Source organism: Nerophis ophidion, linkage group LG22 (genome assembly GCF_033978795.1).
Source record: "Nerophis ophidion isolate RoL-2023_Sa linkage group LG22, RoL_Noph_v1.0, whole genome shotgun sequence".
NCBI classification, from domain to species: Eukaryota; Metazoa; Chordata; class Actinopteri; order Syngnathiformes; family Syngnathidae; genus Nerophis; species Nerophis ophidion.
The window spans coordinates 22,905,113-22,929,780 of NC_084632.1; the positions used below are offsets into that span (position 1 = coordinate 22,905,113).

The 24,668-nt window shown below is 37.3% G+C and overlaps 1 protein-coding gene across 5 annotated transcripts in view; it reads right to left on the reverse strand.

Annotated features, from left to right (window-relative positions):
- Positions 1-24,668, reverse strand: part of csnk1g2b (casein kinase 1, gamma 2b) — a 90,307-nt gene that overhangs the window by 34,632 nt on the left and 31,007 nt on the right. For all 5 annotated transcript variants that reach the window (XM_061883520.1, XM_061883517.1, XM_061883516.1 and 2 more), the window contains one exon: positions 4,349-4,418. Coding sequence is in view for 4 of the 5 variants with exons in the window: in XM_061883517.1 (XP_061739501.1) it covers positions 4,349-4,418 (70 nt within the window). In the remaining variant the exon portion in view is untranslated. The remainder of the gene's footprint in view (positions 1-4,348; positions 4,419-24,668) is intronic.

Below are 24,668 nucleotides of genomic sequence, written 5' to 3' on the forward strand. Positions count from 1 at the left end.
TTCCTATATGCTGTATCATAAGTTGTTCTGTTCCGGCAGGACCAGAGCAGATTTATATTTTTAATTAAAGTTAAAGTACGAAAAAAATACGAGAACATCAGGATTCCAGAAGAAAAGGGTAATCTGTAGGAGTTTCCCAGTGAAAACGAGAGGTTTGACAGGTGTACAAGTAGTGCATTCAGTAGAGCTATTAAAGCATCAAATCTAAAAAAGCCTTCATGCTTGCTGTTGCATACTGTCTCTTTATTATATCAAATGAGAAAGTGTTAAGTCCACACAACTTACAAGGCAACATGTAGAATTGGCACATCAGTTTTCCCCTGTTTGTGTGTGTGGGCATATATCATAGAAGATTGTCATACATAATTAATTTGTCACAATATTACTAAAAAGAAAATTGTGCCACACCTTATTAGCAATGCCTAATTGTTTCCCCTGTAATCTTTGGTCCCGACACAAGCAGAAAGGCAGTGGATACTGACTGAGGAAGTAAACACGCCATAATGGCCCACACGGCTTGTAGAAGGCCATCTATAAATAGTGAGGAACTGCACTTGTGTCCCAACCCTTTATGATCATTGGTGGCGCTTTCCCTTCCGCACAAAGACCAAGGAAGCTGGCACACATCGTTATATTAGACCCAAAATACTCTTGTCATGTGTTGTAAACGCCAGGCATGTTCAGCATATCTTATCTTTTTGTCAACATTTCAGGGTTTCAACATTTATCTAAAGCGGGGAACAGACTGTACCTTTGTATAAAGGTTGTTTTTAACACACACTCTACAAGTTAATTGCGACTAAGAGAAAGGTTGTTTTTAACACACACTTTACAAGTTAATTGCGACTAAGAGCCATGACTTGTCTGCTCACAATATTTGTTTGTGTCATTACTGATCCACTTACATCCCCCGTGTGTCGTTTGGAATTACTCCTGACCAGTCAAAACTAAATCGGGATGGAGACATTTCCGGCATATGCCAGAAACACTGCTTACTCGATTTTCTTAGATGTCTTGTTGGTGGTGAAAAGTCCAATAAGAGACAGTCACATGCATGCAAAAAGTGGAAGACTGGAAAATTCAGTCATTACTCTGCTTCAACAGGGTATTTTCTCATTTCACCTGGTACACTAGAAGACAGATCCACTAGACTTCACATGGCCCTTTGCAAAAGTGAGTCAGCTGGCGTGTTGTCCGGCTGAAAACGTAAATGGCAGTGTGTGTTTATCTTAATTAAGGGCACAACTGTGTACATATTTATTGTACTTATATCACAAACAATGCCAAATTTGATAAAGAAAAATATGTTATCAAACAGTGGTCAAATAAATCAGCCACAAAACCCTTTCTTTGAGGAAAGTTGCTGCCTTTGGTTGCACCTAAAAGTTCATATGTATTTAATTAAAAAGGAGGAGACAGGCTTATTGGGACGCGGAAGTCTCGAGAACACTACGCTGCTTAGTCATCATTAAGTATGTCTCCATCCATCCATCCATCCATCCATCTTCTACCGCTTGTCCCTTTCGGTCTCAATGCACTAAATTAGTCTGATGACTCAAAACAAGATGTTTACAACACATGGAAACACCTTACTCTGGTTGTGTTTGGCTTTTTGGACATGACGCACCTATATTATCCAATTGGACACCTGCTTTTTTGGCATGTAATGAGTTATCAGTCAGTACTTTTACATAAAATAAATTGGTTTAATTTCTCGAATAATTTGGTTTATTTTCACACCAACAGTTTCCGTGCGCTCTCTCCAATGCGACTGTTGGCCGTACGCGGTGTGCCTCTTGTACACTAAGGGGTGAGAGTGGTCGTTTAGCTATGTAGTAATGTAAATTGAAGAAGAGAATGCTACAAGATAAGCTAGCACTAATAGCTTTCAAACTCTGGATGTCAACGATAACTACAACGTTCCCCTGCTATTTGGTGTACTTGGTAATGTTTTAATGTGTTTAAATGACACGTATGGTTATTACGATCAGAGACAGAAAAAAAGATCAATGTTTAGTGATGGAAGAATTAAACGTCCATAATGCAACTATTTAGATAACTGCTTTGGATAAGCAATCAAAATACCTCCCCGCGTAGTTAGTAATAAGAGTAAATGGTCAAAGCAGTAAACCAAAATAACCACCTTTTTATAGGTCTCTGATGTTCATTATATCCACAAATGTTATTTAAACACATTAAAACATTAGATAGTAGCAGAAATTTGAAGTTATCTGTTAGATCCGGAGCTTGACAGCTATTAGCTTTATCCTATTGGCATGTAGCATTCTCTTTCTGTACTTACATCCCCACATACAGTAGCTAAACAAACTGAAGTGACCACAATAACCCCTTACTGTACTCTAAGAGAGACACAATGTGTATGGCCAACTGGTGCATTACAGATAGAACATAGAAACAGGGACTTCACATGTAGATGTGAAAATAAAATAAAATCAATTATTTGACAAATCAGACTAATTTAGTGCATGGAAACATACTCATTAGAGCAGATCCATTCACACGTTTAAAAATACATTCTTTAGCCTTAATGATAATCGCTACCGTCAAATGGCTTTAGACCAGTGTTTCTCAGATAACGGGTCGGGAACCCTGGGGAGTAACAAGCAGCTAGGGGAGATTTAAATATTTGTGTCTACACTCTAGTATTCATGTTAGAATGATATGCTAGCCTTCAGCGAGGTGGAAGCAGTGCTTATTAATCTAATCAACAGGCTCTCTGTTCAACCCAGTAGAGGTAGTAAGTCCACAGGGACATGTGTGCAGAAGTGAAGAGATTGAGAAGTTCGCATCAGCGGCATATATAATAAATGTCAGTTTACACAGAGCATTGCACAACTAAATAAATACATGTTATCAAGTACCTAGGACCGGGCAGTATTCACATTTTATCAATCTATTTAAAATTACAAAAGCGATTTTTTTTTTCTCCTCGTGCCGGCATACTTTTTTCCCCCCAGGAGCTTACATAGCTGAGCCGCACACAAAGCAAAACATGGCTAATGCTAACGAGAGCGAGACGTTTGCTCCCAAGAAAAGAAAAGTGTTGTCAGTACTTTGGTTTGCGGCAACAGCCGTAGAACAAGTGACTGCACGGTGCAAAGTTTCTTTCAAAAAGGCATCAGCACAACTAACTTATTACAACATCTGAAACCGAATCCTCCAGCCGAGTGTGGGAAACACAACGAGGCAAACAAGACGCAACAACAACAAAACTGCAAGGCTGAAAATCAACTTACTACGGTGGAATCATTTACACCAGGTATGTATGGTGATGCCATGTATGATGACAAAGAATGATGCCTGGAGTGATTACTAAAGCAGTTGCTTTCCATACTGCCAAAATGTGTAAATAAAAAAAGGCTGCATTAATTTATCCACTTACTGGAACAAATAATACGTTCAATGTTTTACTTCATTTTTTATTTGGATACAATCTTTAATATGACATTATAATTTACAGAAATATGTTATTGAAGACAGATGTTTGAAGTTTGTACTTCATCGATCTCAATGTTGGATATTACTTGCATGCAAAATGAGCAATGCTACATTTTTGTTAACAAAAGTATTCTATTCAAGCAGAAGTATTGCTTCATAAGGGAAGCTCTTAATTCAATTATTTGAAAATCATTCCATAAACATCCATCCATCCATTTTCTACCGCTGATGCCTTTCGGGGTCACGGGAGGTGCTGGAACCTATCTCAGCTGCATTCGGGTGGAAGGCGGGGTACACCCTGGACAAGTCGCCACCTCATCACAGGGCCAACACAGATAGACAACATTCACACAGTACACTTCATACCAGGTCTAAAAAGAACATTATACAAATTCAAATTTTGCCAAGAGTAAGATGCAGTTTATGCAGTGTCATTTCAAACTACTAGTTTTTGATTAAATAAAATAAAATAAAATGTTTTCAATTATCTCTGTCATTTGATGGTATTTGTTTAAAGTAGGGGAAAAAATCCTGAATTAAATGTTTTGTGTTTAGGCCATATTGCCCAGGCCTACAAGTTCCTAGTAGTAAATCAATTTAAGGGGGCCGTGAATACTTCAGTCACCATGGGGGTCGTGACAGAAAATAAGGACAGACTTTTAACATAGACAAAAAAGAATGCTGCCAATGTTGGTCAGCATTTTGGCAATAGATTTTTTTTTTAACAGTATTAATGATTCAAGTAAGGGAGTCGTAAAAAGGAGGACCGCCTATTCAGTGATCTCATAGCAAGTCAAGTGTATTGCAGACAGATGTTTCTACTAAAATGAGAATACCATGAATATGAAAGTTTCTATAACGCAGCATAGCATAAACAGCATACACATACCTGAATTTCCCAACTGTTTGTAAAATCTATACTCCAAATGAAGCTGTGGCGCCCTGGACTTTATAGGCTCCTGTATGGGGCAAAAAAGAAAAACATGTGAATGAAACATCACATAGCTCACCAGTAAACCTTTCAAAAAAGTAATTTTGAAAATCACATATATGTTGTTAGAAATGATGAATGGAACATCTGGACAACAATAATGAGATTTTCTTGCAATCAATTTAAGCAAAAATGTTTTACATGTTTCATACTTTGAGTTAAAGGTTAATGTATAAGGATAAAGAGCAGCTCCATCTGGTGAACAGAAGGCTTTTGTGATGACATGGATTATAAACAAGCTATTGGGATTTCTTGCTCATTGCCTCTAGTTAGCTCCAGATTTACAACCTAAAATCTAATCTGATTAACCCCACTAGCAAGATGACAAGGGCATTAACGACAAACATGACAGGAGTAGCACAAACACAAACCCGAGTTAATTCCTTTTCCAATATTTCATAGCAAAGGGAAAAATGTAGTACAGCAGTTTGTAACATTTGTTCATTATATAATGTTAGACATCCATCCATTTTTCTACCGCTTGTCCCTTTTGGGTGGCGGGGAGTGCTGGAACCCATCTCGTCTGCATTCAGGCGCAAGGCGGGGTAAACAAGTTGCCACCATATGTGAAAAGGTAATCACGATTAAAGTATTTTTTCACAATAACATCTTAATTAAAAAAACCTAAACAGTATCAACTTCAACGAAAGTGTCTATAAAGGGGGCCAAGTGCCTGACTGTAGAGGGGTTGAAACTATAATTCCTGCAAAACTGCTCTCTGGATTTTAAATATAATCTTAATACTGCATGTGGGATAACAGCATTATTTAATTAAACTATAACATGGCCTCGGAAAAACAGATATAGTATACAAATAATGATGAGATAAACAGTGCACAAAGTTTGCACCAACTGTTAGTCATTGGTTTATTATGTTGTGGTACATTCAAGAGCATATACATCAAACACACTAAGTCAAAGCAGTTTAATAGGAATCTACATCACCTTGTGGTGCTATTGTAAAATCAGAAGCTAAAAGCTAATTGAAAATTCCCCTCTAGACGTATTCAATGAGTTTTAGGAGTGTTTGTCCGGAACGTGACATCCGCAATAATTGAGGGAACACTGCAATTTTACTTAACGAAAATATAAATGCAACATTTTTGTTTGTTTTTTTCCTATTTTTCATGAGTTGAACACAAAGATCTAAAACTTTTACTATATACACAAAATACCTATTACCGTATTACCTTGAATTGCCGCCGGGGCGCTAATAATTTAAATCTCTTCTCACTCCTGCACTTACCAAAGGCATCGGGTAAAAGTAAGCATGCGCTAATTATTTTAAAACCTCTTCTCACTCCGGCACTTAACAAAGGTATGCAGTAAAAATTTGGGTGTGATGTAAGCTTGGACCTTAAATCCTACTGAATAGCTCTTAATCTTCTTCCCTTTATGCGATTTCAAATTACCGGTATTGAAATCAGCCTCCTCCATTTTGAAAATGATGACAGGGGAAGTGTCACTCGTGACGTAATGAGTTTGACCAGGCTGTAATACTAAGCATGCGCTAATTATTTTGGGAGGCGAGTTTGACCCGGCAGTAATTCAAGGCAGGCGCATACTATATGCCCTGCGGCAATTCAAGGAAATACGGTACTCTCAAATATTGTTCACAACTGTGTCTAAATCCGTTTTATTGAGCATTTCTTCATTGCCAAGATAATCCATCCCACCTCACAGGTATGGCATATCAAGATGCTGATTAACCAACATGATTATTGCACAGGTGTGCTTTAAGCTGCCCACGATAAAATGCCACTCTGAAATGTGCAGTTTTATCACACAGCACGATGTCAAAGATGTCGCAAGTTTTGAGGGAGAGTGCAGTTGGCAGGAATGTCCACCGGAGTTGTATCCTGTGAAGTGAATTTTCATATCTCTATCATAAGCTGTCTCCGAAGGAGTTTCACAGAATTTGTCAGTATATCCAACCGACCTCACAACCACAGACTATGTGTAACCGCACCAGCCCAGGACTTCGACATCCAGCAGGTGCACCACTTTGATCGCCTGAGACCAGCCAGCCGGACAGCTGTTGCAATAATTGGTTTGTCTTACCAAATAATTTCTGGACAATCTGTGAGAAACAGTCTCAGGGAAGCTTATTTGCATGCTCCTCGTCCTCATCGGGGTCTCCACCTAACTGCAGTTCGCCGTCATAAGCTACTTGAGTGGGCAAATGCTCACATTCGATGACGTCTGGCAAGTTGAAGATGTGTTCTCTTCTTATTGTGTATGCACCTTAGGTGATTTGCTCCAATTTCGTTGTTCGTTGAACATGTGCACTGTAATAATGACAAATAAAACTATTCTGTTCTATTCACGGATGAATCTCAGATTTCACTGTTCATGGCAGACAGCAGACAGTGTGTGTGGCATTGTGTGGGAGAGCGGTTTGCTGATGTCATCGTTGTGAATCTAGTGGCCTGTAGTGGGGGTGGAGTTATGGTATGGACAGGCGTATGTTATGGACAACGAACCCAAGTGCATTTTATTGATGGCATTTTCAATGCACAGAAATACCGTGACGAGACCATCACCTCATGTTGCAGCAACGACAATGCACGGCCCAGTGTTGCAAGGATCTGTACACAATTTCTGGAAGATGAAAACTTGCATCGCCAGCATACTCAATGTACATGTCATCCATTGAGCATGTTTGAGAATTGAGATGCTGTTGATCGGCGTATATGACAGCATGTTCCAATTCCTGCCAATATCCAGCAACGTGGCGCGGTCATTGAAGAAGAGTTGACCAACATCAATCAACAACCTGATCAACGCTATGCTAAGGAGATGTGTTGCATTACTGAGGAAAATGGTGGTCACACCAGATACTGAAGGCTTTTCTGAACCCCCCAGACCCTCAATAAAGCAAAACAGCACATTTCGGTGTGGCTATTTATTGTGAACAGCCTAAGGCTCACCTGCGCAATAAACATGCTGTTTGATTAGCATATTGAAATGCCACCACACCTGTGAGGTTGGATGGAATATCTTGGTAAAGAGGAAGTGCTCACTAACACAGATGTATTATTTGTCAACGATATTAGAAAAGAGGGGGCAGCACGGTGTAACAGGGGTTAGTACATTAGCCTCACAATACAAAGGTCCTGGGTTTGATCATCGGACTCGGGGTTTTTTTGGGGTGGAGTTTGTTGTCCACGTGGGTTCCCTCTGGGTACTCCGGCTTCCTCCCACCTCCAAAGACATGCACCTGGGGATAGGTTGATTGGCAACACTAAATTGGCCCTAGTGTCTGAATGTGAGTGTGAATGATGTCTTTCTATCTCTGTTGGCCCTGCGATACGGTCGCGACTTGTCCAGGGAGTACCCCGCCTTCCGCCCTAATGCAGCTGGGATAGGCTCCAGCACCACCCGTGATTCCGAGTGGGACCAGCGGTAGAAAATGGATGGATGGATTTGAAAAGAGTAAGTCTTTTGTGTGTACAGTAAAAGTTTGTGACAAGTTACTTCTTGAAGAATTGTGTCAGTAGGGAGTTATGTGTAACTTACAAATAGTAGCTTAGTGTTGTGTCAAACAGCAACAGGTCCTCTGTCAAGGGCTTCTTTATTCAGTGCCCACTTAATGTTAGAGATTGCTTCTTTTGGTCTGTGTTGAATAAACTATAGGAGTTGTAAGTTAACTTAGCAAGTGTAAACACTCACACAACATCTGTAGCCTGTAGAATAACATCACTATGATGGGATCTAATTGTGTGCATTTCAGTTATTAAAACAGCATGATGTAGATAATAAACATGAATAGACCAGGATGAATGTTGATGACAATCGATGGATGGATTTGAAAAGAGTAAGTATTTTGTGTGTACAGTAAAATGTTTAGATCAGAGTTCCACTCATGAAAAATGGGAGCAAAAACAAGTGTTTATATTTTAGTTCACTATACATGAGCCACACATACACACAAACCACGGCACAAGTTTGCAGAGCGGTAAAAGCCTGTAAAAATGAAACCGTTTATGTACTTGTACAAAGGATTAGTACCTTTCACACCTGAACTGATACGGCACAAATTCTGATACCTAACAATCGGTATCGGTACTCAGTGGCAATGCTGTTCCGATAAGGGTTTAATGCCGCCGATTCCAGGAGTTAGATTGGCCTATACCATTACCGATCACATGTATTAACTGTAAAATTTATATGAATAAATAATTTAAAAATGTATTTATGGTGAGTGCCATTGACGGTTTAACAATGTCAACACAATATCTAAACTCTTTAATAACAAACCAATTTTTGATTAAAAAAAAATCAATAGTACACAATACCTAAACAGAAGTAAAAACTACTATCTACTTACTACTCATTCAAATCCTTGGGTTTTTACCCTCAAACTTCTCGTGTCCAAGCATTTATTCCATTAGTTTGTAAACATTATTAAAACAACAACAAAAATATTTTGAGAAACTGAAAATATCAATGTAATTACTGTAGTATTGATCATATTCTGATAATACTATTGGTATTGACACATCCCATTTATGGTACTTTCTACCCCCTTATTGCTCAAAAATTGCTAAACCACCAATAGGTGTGATATTGTTCTCTTTCAAGACTCTTATTCAAATATACCTGTTAATTTCCTGTTAATAGGCCTTTTCCACTGCAGAAACTTTTACAGGAACTTCCCTTTTACCTGGTAAATTAAATACCCCTTACCTTTCCACCAAAAAAAGACCTCAGTAAATAAAATCCAACAGGTATTATTTTAGTTCCTGTTAGCCAGGTGGGACTTTCAAAAGTTCCTCAGGAACACAGTTGGGGCATTGCCAAAAACATGTATTTGAAACTTCAACCCCCATTTCACTATGCAAAGACAACATGTTTATTTCCTATTTAGTTATTTATTGTGTATTTGACAGGATAAATAGAAGAAGAAAAGCAACTTTCGACTGCGATGAGGTGGCGACTTGTCCAGGGTGTACCCCGCCTTCCGCCCGATTGTAGCTGAGATAGGCGCCAGCGCCCCCCGCGACCCCGAAAGGGAATAAGCGGTAGAAAATGGATGGATGGATGGACTTGCAGGAACTTTTTTGGGGTATCTGTGTGCTGAAAAAAGCTGATGAGTGGAACTATCCCACAATGTTTTTACTGTTGTAGTGTTTAAACAAATATGAAGTTTAATGCGATTGATTATTTTTTACAAACCTAAGTTCACTATGTGAATCTATGAGAAAGGAATTGACTATTTTAAACGTATTCAACAGAAGAATATAAAATATTAAGGTATATGTCAAAGTTTACGTTAAACCAAAAGCCTTAGGCTGTTAAGTCAATTATGCTTTAATCAAATCAGGAACATTTTCTCTTCTTCTGCCCTGCCAACACGTAGGAGTGTGAACACCAAGTAAACCTTCCACAAGGCGGTTAAGACTCCGTGTCTATTTCTGCCTGCACACAATATCTAACATTTTGAGTGAATGGGTCTTCTGTCACAGGTCACTGAAATAAAAGCACATTTTTACAATCTACAAAATTAGTTGTGATGTCATAAAGACATCACACTTGCTCCCACATCAACGGGGGACTCCTCCAGAGGGTTTCCATCCATGCAAGAGAACCAAAACACAAGACACAAGAGAAACTGTGAGCAGGGCAGAGTGAGTAATGCAGAAGAGTGCAAGCCTGTGGGATGAAGACATGTGACGAGTCTAAGAGGCGTAGCTCGCAACTGCTCTGCGAGTGTGTGCAACCTCCCCCTACCCCACACATACAAACATTGACAGGGAAAGAAAATGTAAAAATATATAAATATTGAGCCCAACCAGATGGCCCCAAACAACATTACACTACAGAACCCTTTAAAACAGCTTACAATAGGAAACTCAGGCTTATGGCAGCTTTATGTACTTAAGAGTCATCTCTATTTCCAGCAGATGGACTAAGCTATAGTTGTGTAAATGACCAAAGCAAAGCTGTGAGCGTCTGATGTAACAACTTTGCATTTGACAAGGATTTTTCTCTTCTTGCAAATATCACGTGTGTGATCCCCTTACAGGATGGATCGTTAAAAATGAAGGCCGCGCTCTGACATAGTAGGGCGATGCAGAGGAAATGTTCAAACTAACTGAATCTGGTTTTCATACGACCATCATTCTCAATGCATATTTCCCAAGATTACTCTTCATTAAGTTAGCCATTTGAATTTACTTCAACTTTTATGTGTATTTTATTTTCTTTGTCACATTTTTATTTTTTGGTATCTTCTCCATACTTGGCATCTGTCGCTGTAGCCTTTCTTTAAAAAAAAATAAAAAATAAAATAAAAAATAAATTCCAGTATTAATCTCTCTACAGAGGGCAAAAAGCAAAGGACTTTTTTTAAAGACAGGCCATAGAGACAGGTGCCACAATTAAACGCAAAGTACCAAAAAGGAGACTATGAATACATGTTTTCATATAAATACATAGTAATTACTTACAAAAAATATTATATATTGGCCCTGGCCAATCAGTTACAAGTACGTCTAAAAATGTGTTTTTGTTTTGAAAAATAAACACATTGTTTTGCAGCTTGTGAATGATAAAAATAGCCCAAATGTCCATACATCCATTTTCTACCGCTTGTCCCTTTCGGGGTCGCGCTAAACTGCATTCGGGCGGAAGGCGGGGTACACCCTGGACAAGTCACCATCTAATCAATGTCAAAGAAAGGAAAGTACTGAAGACAATGCGCTATATGGTGACACCATATATCATAGCAACTAGGGAATGGTTTTGAACGGTATTAATGATAACCGCAGTAAGTATTGGTTAGTAGGGATTCAATGATTAACCGGTTATACTGTTAACAGCAATTATAAATGTCAAGGTTATGTAATCGCAAAGGCTCCACAACTCTGTGTGTTTCAGTCCTCCTCACTCTCAATAAACAGACATTATGCTGGTACATTATTTTCGGCACAACCTGCACAGAACGAAAAGAAAGTTACACCAGCATTGCACGCACTTGTCGAAAGACAAACTAGTATGCTACTACAACTAATGGGTACTACTATGCCATTAACTTAAAAATGGCAGCAGGACAGAGCAGCAGACAGTTACCAACCCAAAAAAAGTTAAAGTTGGCAGTGTGGGAACATTTCCGGTACCTAAAAAATGACCAGGGAGTCATTGAAGACAATGGCTCACTCATTTGCAGAACCTGCCAAAAGAAAGTTGTGGCTAAATGGGACTAATACGGCCCTTATGGTGCACCATATGCACCACCCAGCTCTAGATACCATTTAAAGGTAAGACATCTCATAACGACATTTTATTATGTTAGTGACAAGTTAGTTCTTGAAGAATTGTGTTGGTAAGGAGTTAAATATAAACGTGTCATTTACAAACAGTAGCTTAGCGTTGTGTCAGTTCAGTGTAAACAAACAGCAACAAGGGCTCCTTTAATCAGTGACCATTTAATGTTAGAGATTGCTTCTTTTAGTCTGTGTTGAATAAACAATATGAATTGTAAGTTAACTTGGCAAGTGTAAAACACTGACATCACATCATTAGCCTGTAGAATAACAGCACTACACCACGATGGGATTTAATTATGTATATTACAGTTATTAAAACATGATGTAGTAGATTATTAAACATGAATAGACCAGGATGAATGTTGACAATAACTACAGAGTTTATTGCCGAGTAACATTTTCCCCTGGGGGATCACCAAAGTTAATTTTAGTCTCATTAATAATTTATTTATCATTAATAAATGTTGTTTATATTTAATATTCTATACTGTTATATTAATCCATTACTGTTGTTTCCAACATAAAAAAATCTCAGGAATATGTGATTTTATAATTTTGTTGTGAAATTAATCAATTCATTGTAAACATGGAACCGTGATTATTCATCAACACTTTAATCATACAGGCCGGATCTACGGTCTAATCTTTGCATCTTAAATGCTAACATGAAACAAAGAGACATTAACATCTTTCCCCAACTTGCATGAACACTGCTGGCTAGGGAACTAAGATATTAAATTGTACACACTGAACCTACAAGCTGTGCTCTCGGATAAGTGGAAGAAGATAGATGGATGGATGTTCTATAGTCATAGGAATACAAGACTAATGTGATTATAATGTGTTCAAGGACCACAGAACTGAGTAGAATGCTACATAAAAGGGAAAAAAAGCGATTTTATTTGTAAGGCAATTTTCATTCATATAAATATTCAAGTTGCTACAGTACAAACTAACATTTAAAACAATAAAAGCATAGCCAATCAAACAGACTACATGTAGGGATGTGAGCACCGTTTGAGAAAAAAACTGGAAAATTGACAGAAAAATGGGAATGTCTCTACAGCACAAAGTGCTGCCATGCAAATCCCAAAAGAAAATTTAGAAAATCAAAACTACATTTCCTGCAATTGGAGACATTTCTACACTAGGTTTTACCTTTACATTTATTCTCATCTACCAACCTCTTTTGGCTTTAGTTTTGCCACTTACATGTCCCATGTAGTAATGTACCACAGCATGTTTAATTTGTTTTAATAGAACATTTACTAACATTATTATCATTGAAAATGTAGCCGCGGGCAATATTCTTCCAGTGTTGTGAACTGTTTACGACCCCCCCACGTCAAAAATATACCTTCTCGTTGACTACTAGTAAATACTCTAGAATGACAATTGGTGCGGAACTAACAGTGTTCGGATTATAATCATCCAAATATGATTAGCAAAGTGAACAGCTGTCAAAGTAGCGCTACCACTGTACAAAGTAACAAATATGTCCAAAAAAGGATATGGCCAGAGCTATTTGATTGGATGCGTGTACTAAAGTTACTGGCCACACCACGTTGTCATTGCAGCAAAAATATTGTCTTTCTTTAGTTTAAACACTGCAATTATGTGGTAATGGTGTCATTAACAAAGCATCCAGAGTGCTATGATATCATCTTCATCTTTGCTTAGGTATTTACATAGCATGACTGAACTGCTTGCCTTACACATTGTATCTTTAATTCTCTACTTTGAATTTATGTATGAACTACAATGCTTTATAGTACAAGACCTTTTTTGATTGACTCCACCGTTGCTATCACAGAGTGTGCTTAGGTTACCCTGTGGCATGTCAATCAGAGAGAAGTATTCATTCACCAAGTATGCTGGCCTGTGTCCAGGGCAGCTGACCGATAGTTAGGCCAGAAGGGCCCTTCCCTGTCTGACCTGCTGCTGCACTAACCTCTCCACCTCAGCTGTTCCACACCACACCAGGCTTGCTGAAAGTAAATTTTTTGTGTTTTTGGTTCAGTGTCTCTAAACCCAGATAGGGTTTCGGGCAACAAGGACACGAAATGTTTTGGATCATCTGATAGGTTGTTGTTGACAGTCGATTGCTTTTTCTCCCTGAAAAAAAATTACCTCCAGGGAGTTTAGACCGCTGATAAAAAAAAAAAATTACGTTGATTAGTCGGCTCATAACCATAAAAGCCTAGATACCAGTATTTCTGGTGCCGTAGAGGAATTAATGATGCAAGACTATTACTAAGTGCTGTTCATAACTAAAAAGCTTTCTGATTCGTTGATATCAGTCATGCCAGCAAATATTGCTGTGTAAGGATAAAGCTTGTACAACACCTCTGGGTTGATGTGTTCCATGAAATGTTACACACCATTTCAGGGATAACTCTTGGAGTAAACACTTGCATCTCGTACGAACACATGATTATGTCATCAACGAGTATGAAGTGCTTTCAGTATTTTACCCGCAGCAGTCTACCAGAGACTTGTACAAATAGTACATCAACAATGTCATCATCCTAGGATTAACCATTTCTACATGTTATCATGGCTAAATCTGATCTCTGCTCAATCACAGCTAAGAATGAGAAGAGCACACATCCTTCAATAGATAGATTTAACTATCAAAAACAATACAAAAGTTCAACCTAAAAATGTGAGTGTCAATCTCTGTGAAAGAGGGCCAACATGTTGAAGTGTTTTATTTGTGGTGGTAGTTTATGAGGGGGAGGATCTAGAGGATGTCATCTTCTTATTTGCATAGAGGGTGGAAGGCTTAATTGATGTCATCGTCTAATCTGCATAACCAGGAATAATGCATGACGTATTAAAAGGCAAAAAAAAAGTTATATGAATTTTAAAGACAAACCTTGTTTTTTATTATTAGTTACTGTTGTACAATTATTATTATTATTCTAAAAAATTGTTTTTTACGGCAATAGATTTATGATTTGGAAGATGTTACAGTTTCACTAAAGTCCTAAATACCCATGTCATGTACTCTCACGAGCAGAACGTAAGGACATGTTTGCAAGTGCAGTCCAAAAGAGTCTTAAATACATTAAAAGGGAAGCTCATTTGGAGCTGCAAAACACAAAGATGAAAGTAAAAATATGAACAAAAAAAAAATAAAATAAGAAGGCATGGCTAGGAAGCACGGCCCGTGACTTGTGGAAAGTCGCCAAAAAATTGTGCATGAAGAGTTGAAGCAAGAATATACATAAAAAAGTGCAACAGAAAACATCAAACAAAAGTTAAGAGTCCAAAAAATCCAGAATAGCAACAACGTGGTCCAAAACACATATAGCTTTGCAGAAAACACATGCACTGTCAGCAATTAGCAAACGCCGCCTTTTAACTTAAATATTGCTGATTTATATTTTTGCCAACAGTCCAAAAAAGGAAATGGGCAGTACAAAATAACAGCATGACTGAAAATATTACACAATAAGAGTCTGACTGGAAATACTACACAATACAATATTATAATTTAAAAATGTGATTATTAAGTAAGTAAGTAAGTAGTATGTGGAAGTTTGATTTTATTTCTCTTTTTTTTTTCCATCTGGAGCTCTCCTTATTTATTTCTCTTTTTTTTTTCCTCTGGAGCTGTCCTTATTTCCTTATTACTTATATTTCCATTAGTAAAATACACTGAAAATTGCCATTTTAGACATAGTTGCAAATGTTGATTAATTGATTTGAAAATAGATTAATCTAACAAAAAATGTAACATATTATTATGTATTATTAGTGTCAACGTGTCAGCATTTGTTACATTATGCCTTTGAGCTTATATTTTTTTTATTTTTGCTGTTTTTTTCTGTCTATCTTTATTTCAACAATGTACCATGTGTTTATTTATATAAAGAGGGTCTCTAGGCTCTGTCTTCTTAGCACTTTCCCTAGTCTTGACTCGTCAAAAAGCTTGTGAAGGTGCTCTGCAGGCTGCCACACCTTGATTGCCTTTAATCTGGGTGGCAATGCACACTCCACTGGCTTTTGGAAGTGCCCCGCATGTTTGGATCTACACTCTTCGAGGCAAATCCTTCTCCTTTTGCTAACAGTTGTATTTGATTACGGAGTATGACAGAAGAAACACTCCTTGCCATTCACTTGTAATGTGTATCGTGTAAGAATTCTATATACCTTCAGCACTGAATAAATCTATCCTTACACCTTTGAGATCTAGAGAGGTCTGAATACTTGCTAAAATAATCGGCAATAAATTGACTGTTGTTTCTTATGTGTCTGCAGTGCAAATGTTGTTTAATTGAATAAAACCTGGTACTTGTCAATTCACAACAATAAACTGTATGCGTTTCAATTTGATCACTGCTATCAAAAGTAGTTCTAAAAATTGTAAGTCAATTGTGTGTGGAGTTTTGCATGTAACACAGAAAAAGTGTATGCGAGATACAATAAGATAACTATTTATCAGTTGGGGTTCTTAAAAATAAAAATCTTATAAAATAAAACTTTGAAATGGCTCTTTAAGATCTAAATCTTAAATTGGTGTAACTATCTTTCTAACAACATTATAAACCATCAACATAAAATAAAATGAAGCACAAGCCTTATTATTCAGCACTAGTTTTCTTTGTTTAAAACCAAAACAAGATGTAACTCGCCATGCTCTGTGTACAACATAATGTAAATAAAGTCTAAATAACGGAACATTAATCCTGTTCTACAGACAATGCTTGTAATTTTGTGTAGGAAAAGTGGGTGGGATGGATCAGTATCACTATGAACCTAAGGGAGACGCCAGCCGCCTGTTCCCAGTGCCATCTGCAACCATGATCCAAACACGTGCTCCGAACGGTTAGGATATTTTCATTAACTGTTGCATCCTTTTCATTAACCGTCACACATTGATACAAAAACTTAACTATACACCATTGCATGTTGATACAAAAACGGGGACCTGGACTATAAAAAATATATGAAATTAATTATCATATCCTTTGAAATATGCTCAAATTGCAAGCTTTCAAATAAAAATAAAAAAATCAGACACCGAGTATAGCGTAATATCGACTTTATTATCCTTTTGACCTCATGAGCAACAATTTGTACCTCTAGAATGATGTAATGTACTGTAAATTAACTTGTGTTAATTGCATTACATCCTAGCAATTTATCATCTGTAGGCAAGTGTGACTTTCAAAAGATTGGGAAGGCCTGCCAGTGTGTGACATGAACATGGCAACAGAACCAACATTATGTATTAGACCCCAGAATAGACAGTGACCTTCGCATGACTCCCAGTTAACCATTTCACAATACGTATCTAGCAATATGACTCAACATTAGAGAATAACTCAGATGTAAACGCAAACATCTTTTATCAGGTGCCTTATTACAAGTATGAATGATCATTATTGCTGACTGGACAGTGTGGGTTTTTTTAGTTCTGGTGAGGTAGGTTTTCCTGACAAAAGGAGTGTCTACAGTTCGGTGGGAGTGTTCAGGACAGAGCTGTGTCATGGAGCAACAACAGCTGGCCAGGGTCCGGTCTCCTGTTTCAGTTCAAATTTAACTTACACAGACACAACCAAGAGCTTCAAATAAAGATTCAGATACAACAGCCAAACTAAACTAGTATTGGTCATCAATTGCTAAATCAGAAAATAGAACGTCGATTAACCTACAAGTAGATACATAATGTCAATCATTTAGGGCAAAGATTACCTGCATATGGCTATAGTTACACTCAATACCAGAAGGATTTTGGTGGATCTGAAGAAGTAGTATACTGTATTTTATTTTAATTTATATTGTGACTTTGGAATATTTGCCCCACACATTGTAGTTATTTTTTGTTTTTCCTTCTCATGTTGGTTTTGTTCTACTCACCGCAATCAACTGCGATGCCATTAAGGAAGTTGAGAAAGCATAACTAACTTTTTAAAACAACAATCATGGTCCACGACAATACTACAGTAGGATTTTAATATGGATACTTTATTGATTGATATTACTTTTGTGTTTTGATATTCAAAGAAATTGATACTGCTCTTTTGGACACTGAAGTAAACATTTAAAGAATGAAATTGAGATCTAATGGCCACAACTAAATAATCACCAAACAACAGAGTGTCTATGTAATCATATTGTGTAGCTGCTGAGTACTGTTTCATTAGTCGATTAGCTGGTTGACTAAAAGTGGGCTTTAACATGACAAGATTTATTCATTTAGCCTGACCAGCATGCTCTCCAGAGAGCTCAAGCAGAGTAGGGAAGAACTTAAATCGTCCAAATGTCACTTTAAATTGTGCCAAACATGCTGATATAGCTTTTGTGCCTTTACAGTCTGTGACAACTGCCTCATGGCAGGCTGATGTAAGCTGCTGAGGTGGACTGAAACAAGAGCTGTTCATCACGCTTCAGTAAGAGGCTGACAGAAGAGTTGGATAAAATTAGAAGCCAGTAAGTGCAAAGAACCACCAAAAATGTAATTTCAGTTATCCTAACATACCTTGGTCAGGATTCATATAATTAGTGTAAAGAAAAGAAATCACAAAACTGTGTTTTTGATTCTTGACAAGTTTCTGTAAAAAACTGCACATTTGTAATCTCCTCACCTTGCTGTTAAAACATTCATAATACAAATTATCACATTAGTAGTCTGATGGACTAACTGCATTCCATCTGCTGCTTCACTCCACTGCACAAAACATGCAAGACCTTCTGTGTGCATTATTAATTTTTTTACATATTCACTAGTAGTACCTCAATTTACGAGCTTAATTGGTTCTTTGACCGAGCTTGTAATTTCAAACATTAGTATCTCAAATCAAGGTTGCCCATTTAAATGGATTGAAATAACAAATCGGTGTGTATCTCCCCCAAAACCACAGTATTTTACCATTTAACATGCCTTTTAAAACTAAAAACAAACAGTAATTTTATGGAGTAATGTAATAATAATGTACAGCGTTTACCTTGTAGAGCAGATTTGTATAGTATCTCCTTTGAGTCGCTTCTACCGTCAAACACACCATCAGTAGCTTCTCCTCACGGATAAATGTCCGTCAAAATAGTATTTTAACATCATTCAATGGCAAAAAAAAAAAGCTGACCTCTGCTTCAGTATGATGCAAACTAGGGCTGCACGATTTTGAAAAAAAAAACTTAATTGTGTTTTTTCCCATCCAAAATCACAATTTATGATTCAAATTGCGATTCTTATATTTTATACATAAAAATACATAATGCATAAAACTGTGAAAATAACCAAATAATATCAATCAATCAACATATTCTTGTCTCAAGGGGCCAAATATTGGAACAATACGCAATAATTTACTTAAAAAAATATTTGCATCATTATGCAGAGACTCAGTGCTTTTGTCGAAATCATGCTGTTCAAATGAAGAAATAATACAAACTATACGGTTTCATTGATTGAGACTTTTTTTTTAGTAGTTTGCACAGTACAGTACATATTCTGTACAATTGACCAATAAATGCAAACACCCGAATAAGTTTTTCAACTTGTTCAAGTCGGGGTCCACGTTAATCAATTCATGGTAGTCTTAATAATGTAATGTAATTATAATATATAATCATGCAAGTAAAATTCAAAAGGATATCAACTTTAATTTCTCATTACCGTAGAAATGTTTACCATTGTGCTGTATTAGGGGTAAATAACTTTTTTAGTCTAGTAAATAATCAAATAAAAAATAAAATTAGTCTTTTTCTGTATGCAAAAATTAAACCTAAATAAATATTAAACATCTTAACGTGCATGTTTTCCCAACTGGACAAATGAGGTCAAGTTGTCTCTTTGTTAATTGCCATCATGTGACCATGGCATTCTCGCTCGTTCATCTACTGGGGAGCGATGATGTCCTTTTAGCGCCAACTAATGTGTTGCCTTTCCATTTGACAATGACGTCACACACGTTACAAATATTACGTCTCTATTTGCTATGTAGATGTTAAATAGGGGGATAGGTTGATTGGCAACACTAAATTGGCCCTAGTGTGTGAACGTCATTGTGGACGTTGTCTATCTATCTGTGTTGGCCCTGCCATGAGATGGCAACTTGTCCAGGGTTTATCCCAGTCCAACCGGAAGCAGCTGAGATAGGCTCCGGCACCCCCCGCAATCCCAAAAGGGACAAGCGGTATAAAATGGATGGCTGGATGTTAAATAGCAGACAGCATCAAGAAATGATCATAGACTACGCCACAAACATGCTACTACCAAGAATGTCTCCGAAAGGATGCTGGCCTGAAGAAAAGAAAGACTGGCCGGAGAGAGTTGTTTTGAAGGAATTTTCAGACGGAGAATCATTTAATGAAAACTTTAGAATATCTAAGAGTTCATTCAAAAGGCTCTGTGGATTGATTGAAGGAGTTTTAAATACAAAGGAAAAGACAGTTTGTGCCCCAATACCGCCCCGGATGAGGAATGCTATTGCTGTGGAAAAGCTTGCTAGTTGTGTGGAATACAAAGTTATTGCTGATCAAATTGTAGTGCACGAATGCAGCCTGAAGAGATTCGTGGATGCTTTCGTTGTTGCCTTTAAGATACCTGCTTCATTCTTTTTCATCTCATTCGTATTTTATTCGGGAGTCTGTATGAAGCGATTCTCTATTTCCTTAGCAACATTCTTAAATAAATTAGTTTATTTTTTTCTCCCATCGATGAACTTCAAAATGTTCCGTTCTTTTAATTTGTGAAGCAAATAAAGTCTTTAAATTCCATTTGTAAATGGTTGTATCCCACGTGTTGAGAAAGTGGCGCAAGCATGATACAAAGGGTACCCTCTAGCTTTGAAACCAAGAGCTACTTCTAGGGTACTGATTAATGCGAAGGGCTACCAGTTTGATACACACTTAAATAAATTGACAGAAATAGCCAATTTGCTCAATTTACCTTTAATAAATAAATCTATATATATATATATATATATATATTTAAAAAATGGGTATTTCTGTCTGTCATTCCGTTGTACATTTTTTTTCCTTTTACAGAAGGTTTTTTTGTAGAGAATGATGAACAAAATACACTTAATTGAACGGTTTAAAAGAGGAGAAAACAGGAAAAAAATTAAGATACAATTTTGAAACTTAGTTTATCTTCAATTTCGACTCTTTAAAATTCAAAATTCAACTGAAAAAAAGAAGAGAAAAACTAGCTAATTCGAATCTTTTTGAAAAAATGTATAAAGAGATTACGGAACATCATTAGTAATTTATCCTGCTTAAGATTAATTTTAGAATTTTGATTAGATGTTTTAAATAGATTAAAATCCAGTCTGCATTTTGTTAGAATATATATCAAATTGGACCAAGCTATCTTTCTAACAAAGACAAATCATTATTTCTTCTAGATTTTCCAGAACTAAAATTTTAAAAGAATTCAAAATACTTTGAAATAAGATTTTAATTTGATTCGAAAGATTTTCTAGATTTGCCAGAATATTTTTTTTTTATTTTAATCACAAGAAGTTTAAAGAAATATTTCACAAATATTCTTTGTCGAAAAAACAGAAGCTAAAATGAAGAATTAAATTAAAATGTATTTATTATTCTTTACAATAAAAAAAATAAATTTTCTAGAACATTGATTTAAATTGTCAGGAAAGAAGAGGAAGGAATTTAAAAGGTAAAAAGGTATATGTGTTTAAAAATCCTAAATCATTTTTAAGGTTGTATTTTTTCTCTAAAATTGTCTTTCTGAAAGTTATAAGAAGCAAAAATAAATAAATGTATTTAAACAAGTGAAGCCCAAGTCTTTAAAATATTTTCTTGGATTTTCAAATTCTATTTGAGTTTTGTCTCTCTTAAAATTAAAAATGTCGAGCAAAGCGAGACCAGCTTGCTAGTAAATGAATAAAATTTTAAAAATAGAAGCAGCTCACTGGTAAGTGCTGCTATTTGTGCTATTTTTATATCAGGCCAGCGGGCTACTCATCTGGTCCTTACGAGCTACCTGGTGCCCGCGGGCAACGCGTTGGTGACCCCTGCTCTACCAGCACACCCACTCGATAACTACTTTCTAATCGCATAATCTAGGTGTTAGTCTGGTTTCACAAAAGCCAAATATGATCACATTAAGGTGTCTCCGTGGGTTGTAGGATGCTTATTTGTGAGTGAAACTATTTGAAAAATTTTACTAATTTCACGCTTAGAAACAGTCAGTGGCCTTGAAAAGGCGACAGGTTGCATGTGGATTGCCAAACCTAAACTGGACCGGACTTCTTTAAAACTTCAGTTAGCTGGAAAATGCATATATTTGACCATCTAATCCGGTAAATGTATGAAAACAACTCACACTGTAGGATACAGTGTATGCTGGGAGTGTTATCAAAAAGTATTTTCTTTCTCACATTCATTTATATTCAATTACTTATGACCACCGCGCCATGGCAGACACTTGAACTCACTGTAGAAAAAAACAAATAACAGATAAGTTATTAGGGACGGCGTGGCGCAGTGGGAGAGTGACCGTGCGCAACCCGAGGGTCACTGGTTCAAATCCCACCTAGAACCAACCTCGTCACGTCCGTTGTGTCCTGAGCAAGACACTTCACCCTTGCTCCTGATGGGTGCTGGTTGGCGCCTTGCATGGCAGCTCCCTCCATCAGTGTGTGAATGTGTGTGTAAATGGGTAAATGTGGAAGTAGTGTCAAAGCGCTTTGAGTACCTTGAAGGTAGAAAAGCGCTATACAAGTACAACCCATTTATCATTTATTTATTATAAGTAAACACTGATCACTAACTTGTGACAAGTAGTGAAATGCTTTTTATTCAACATATTGTTTCAGCCACACTCATTTTAAGTTTACAAAACACCTGGAAAAAATTTGTAGCAAACTATGACAAACGGCTGCTTCCAAAATATACAGCAACTGACTTGCAACCAAGGACCCTTAGTGTTAATTTTTAACTCTTTATGGAGATTTGTTTTTTAACAAAATGGCACATAGGGCAGCACGATGGTACAAAGGTTAAGTGTGTGTGCCTCACAATACGAAGGGTTCCCTGTGGGTACTCTGGCTTCCTCCCACTTCCAAAGACATGCACCTGGGGATAGGTTGATTGGCAACACTAAATTGGCCCTAGTGTGTGCACACAGTAATTTAGAATGTTGTCTGTTTATCTGAGGCCATGTCTACACTAAGTCGTTTAACCCCTTAAACGAATAATTATTCAGCCTGAGCTAGGGCTGGGCGATATATCGATATACTCGATATATCACGGGTTTGTCTCTGTGCGATATAGAAAATGACTATATCGTAGGGTTGGGCGATATATCGATATACACGATATATCGCGGGTTTGTCTCCGTGCGATATAGAATATTACTATCGTGATATTCGAGTACACGTTCTCACGCAGTTGCTTTTAGCTGCTGGCATTACATTACAGGCTCTTCTCACTCTTTCCTGTCTCTCTTTCTCACAGAGAGCAAGCGCACCTTCGTACACACGTCACGTCATACGTCACATATGTATAAGCCCTCGCGGAGCAGAGAGGTAGCAGCATGGGTAACGTTAGCTGTGATGCTAGCAGAGTTGTGCGAGTTGTAATACGAGAGAAAGAAGGTGCGAATAAAGGAAGAATTCATTCCCAAGAAAAACAGCAGGGGGTCCATCATCTGGCGGTTGTTTGGCTTCAAGTAGGAATATGTCGAACAGACAACCGTAATTTGTCAAGTGTGGGCCAAAAGCGTTGCTACAAAAAGTAGCATTACAGCTAATATGTAGTATCATTTGATAAGTCACCTGCTAGAGAATGAAGAGTGCTTACTCCACATATCAACATCACCGTTCGGTGCCACAAGCCCATACCATCAAAATGCCGAGGCAAACATTTCCAGATCAATACCGAATTAAAAAAATACTCAACAACAGAATTTAATAACGTCCTTAGTAACCTACTACATAACGAAGGACAGACACTATTTGATTTCCTATTATGCAGCTAATTTTTATTTGACACTTAAAATGTCTCCGACCATCTTGCACTTTCTGTTTTGGAAATTACATGCCCCCGCGACCCCAAAGGGAATAAGCGGTAGAAAATGGATGGATGGATGAATGAATGTTTGTGCCATTGCTTTATAACTGTTTAATGAATACAGTTTTGGTCAATTGACTTAGTTGTTCCTTCTCTGCATGAAAGTTTAAAATGAGCATATATAAATGCAGTATGAAGAATAACGTTTTAATGTAGACACGTAGAATCATCATACTGCTGTGATTATATGTATCAGGTTTTCATTCAAGGCCAAGGCAAACTATCTTGATATATATTGTGAATCGCGAAATGGCTTAAAATATAGAGATATTAAAAAAAGGCCATATCACCCAGCCCTGCTATATCATGATATTCGAATATACGTTCTCACGCAGTTGCTTTTAGCTGCGGGCATTACACTGCATAACTGCATAATGCATTTGTTGTCTCTCCTTCTCACAGAAACTTAAAACAAGCGCACCTTCTTACATACGTCACATATGCAACGTCACACGGTCCCGCGGAGCAGACAGGTGGCGAGATGGTAACGTTAGCTGTGATGCTAACGGTGCGGTGCGGGTGGTAACACGAGAGAGAGAAGGTGCAAATCTGGTAACAAATGAAGAAATAATTAATTCCCACGAAAAACAGCACAGGGTCCATCGTCTAGCGGTGGTTTGGCTTTTAGCGGAAAGATGTTGAACAATTATGCGGTAAAAGCGTTGCTACAAAACGTAGCAGCACTGCTAATGTAGCATCATTTGAAAAGTCACCTGCTAGAGAATGAAGAGTGCTTGAAACTCTGCATGTCAACATCTACGTTCGGTGCCACACCAACAAAATACTGGAACAACTATTTCCAGATCAACACCATATGAAAAAATGAGTAAACAACAGAAGGAGATAATGTCCGCATGAACCTACCACATAGCGAAGGACATACACTATTTGATTTC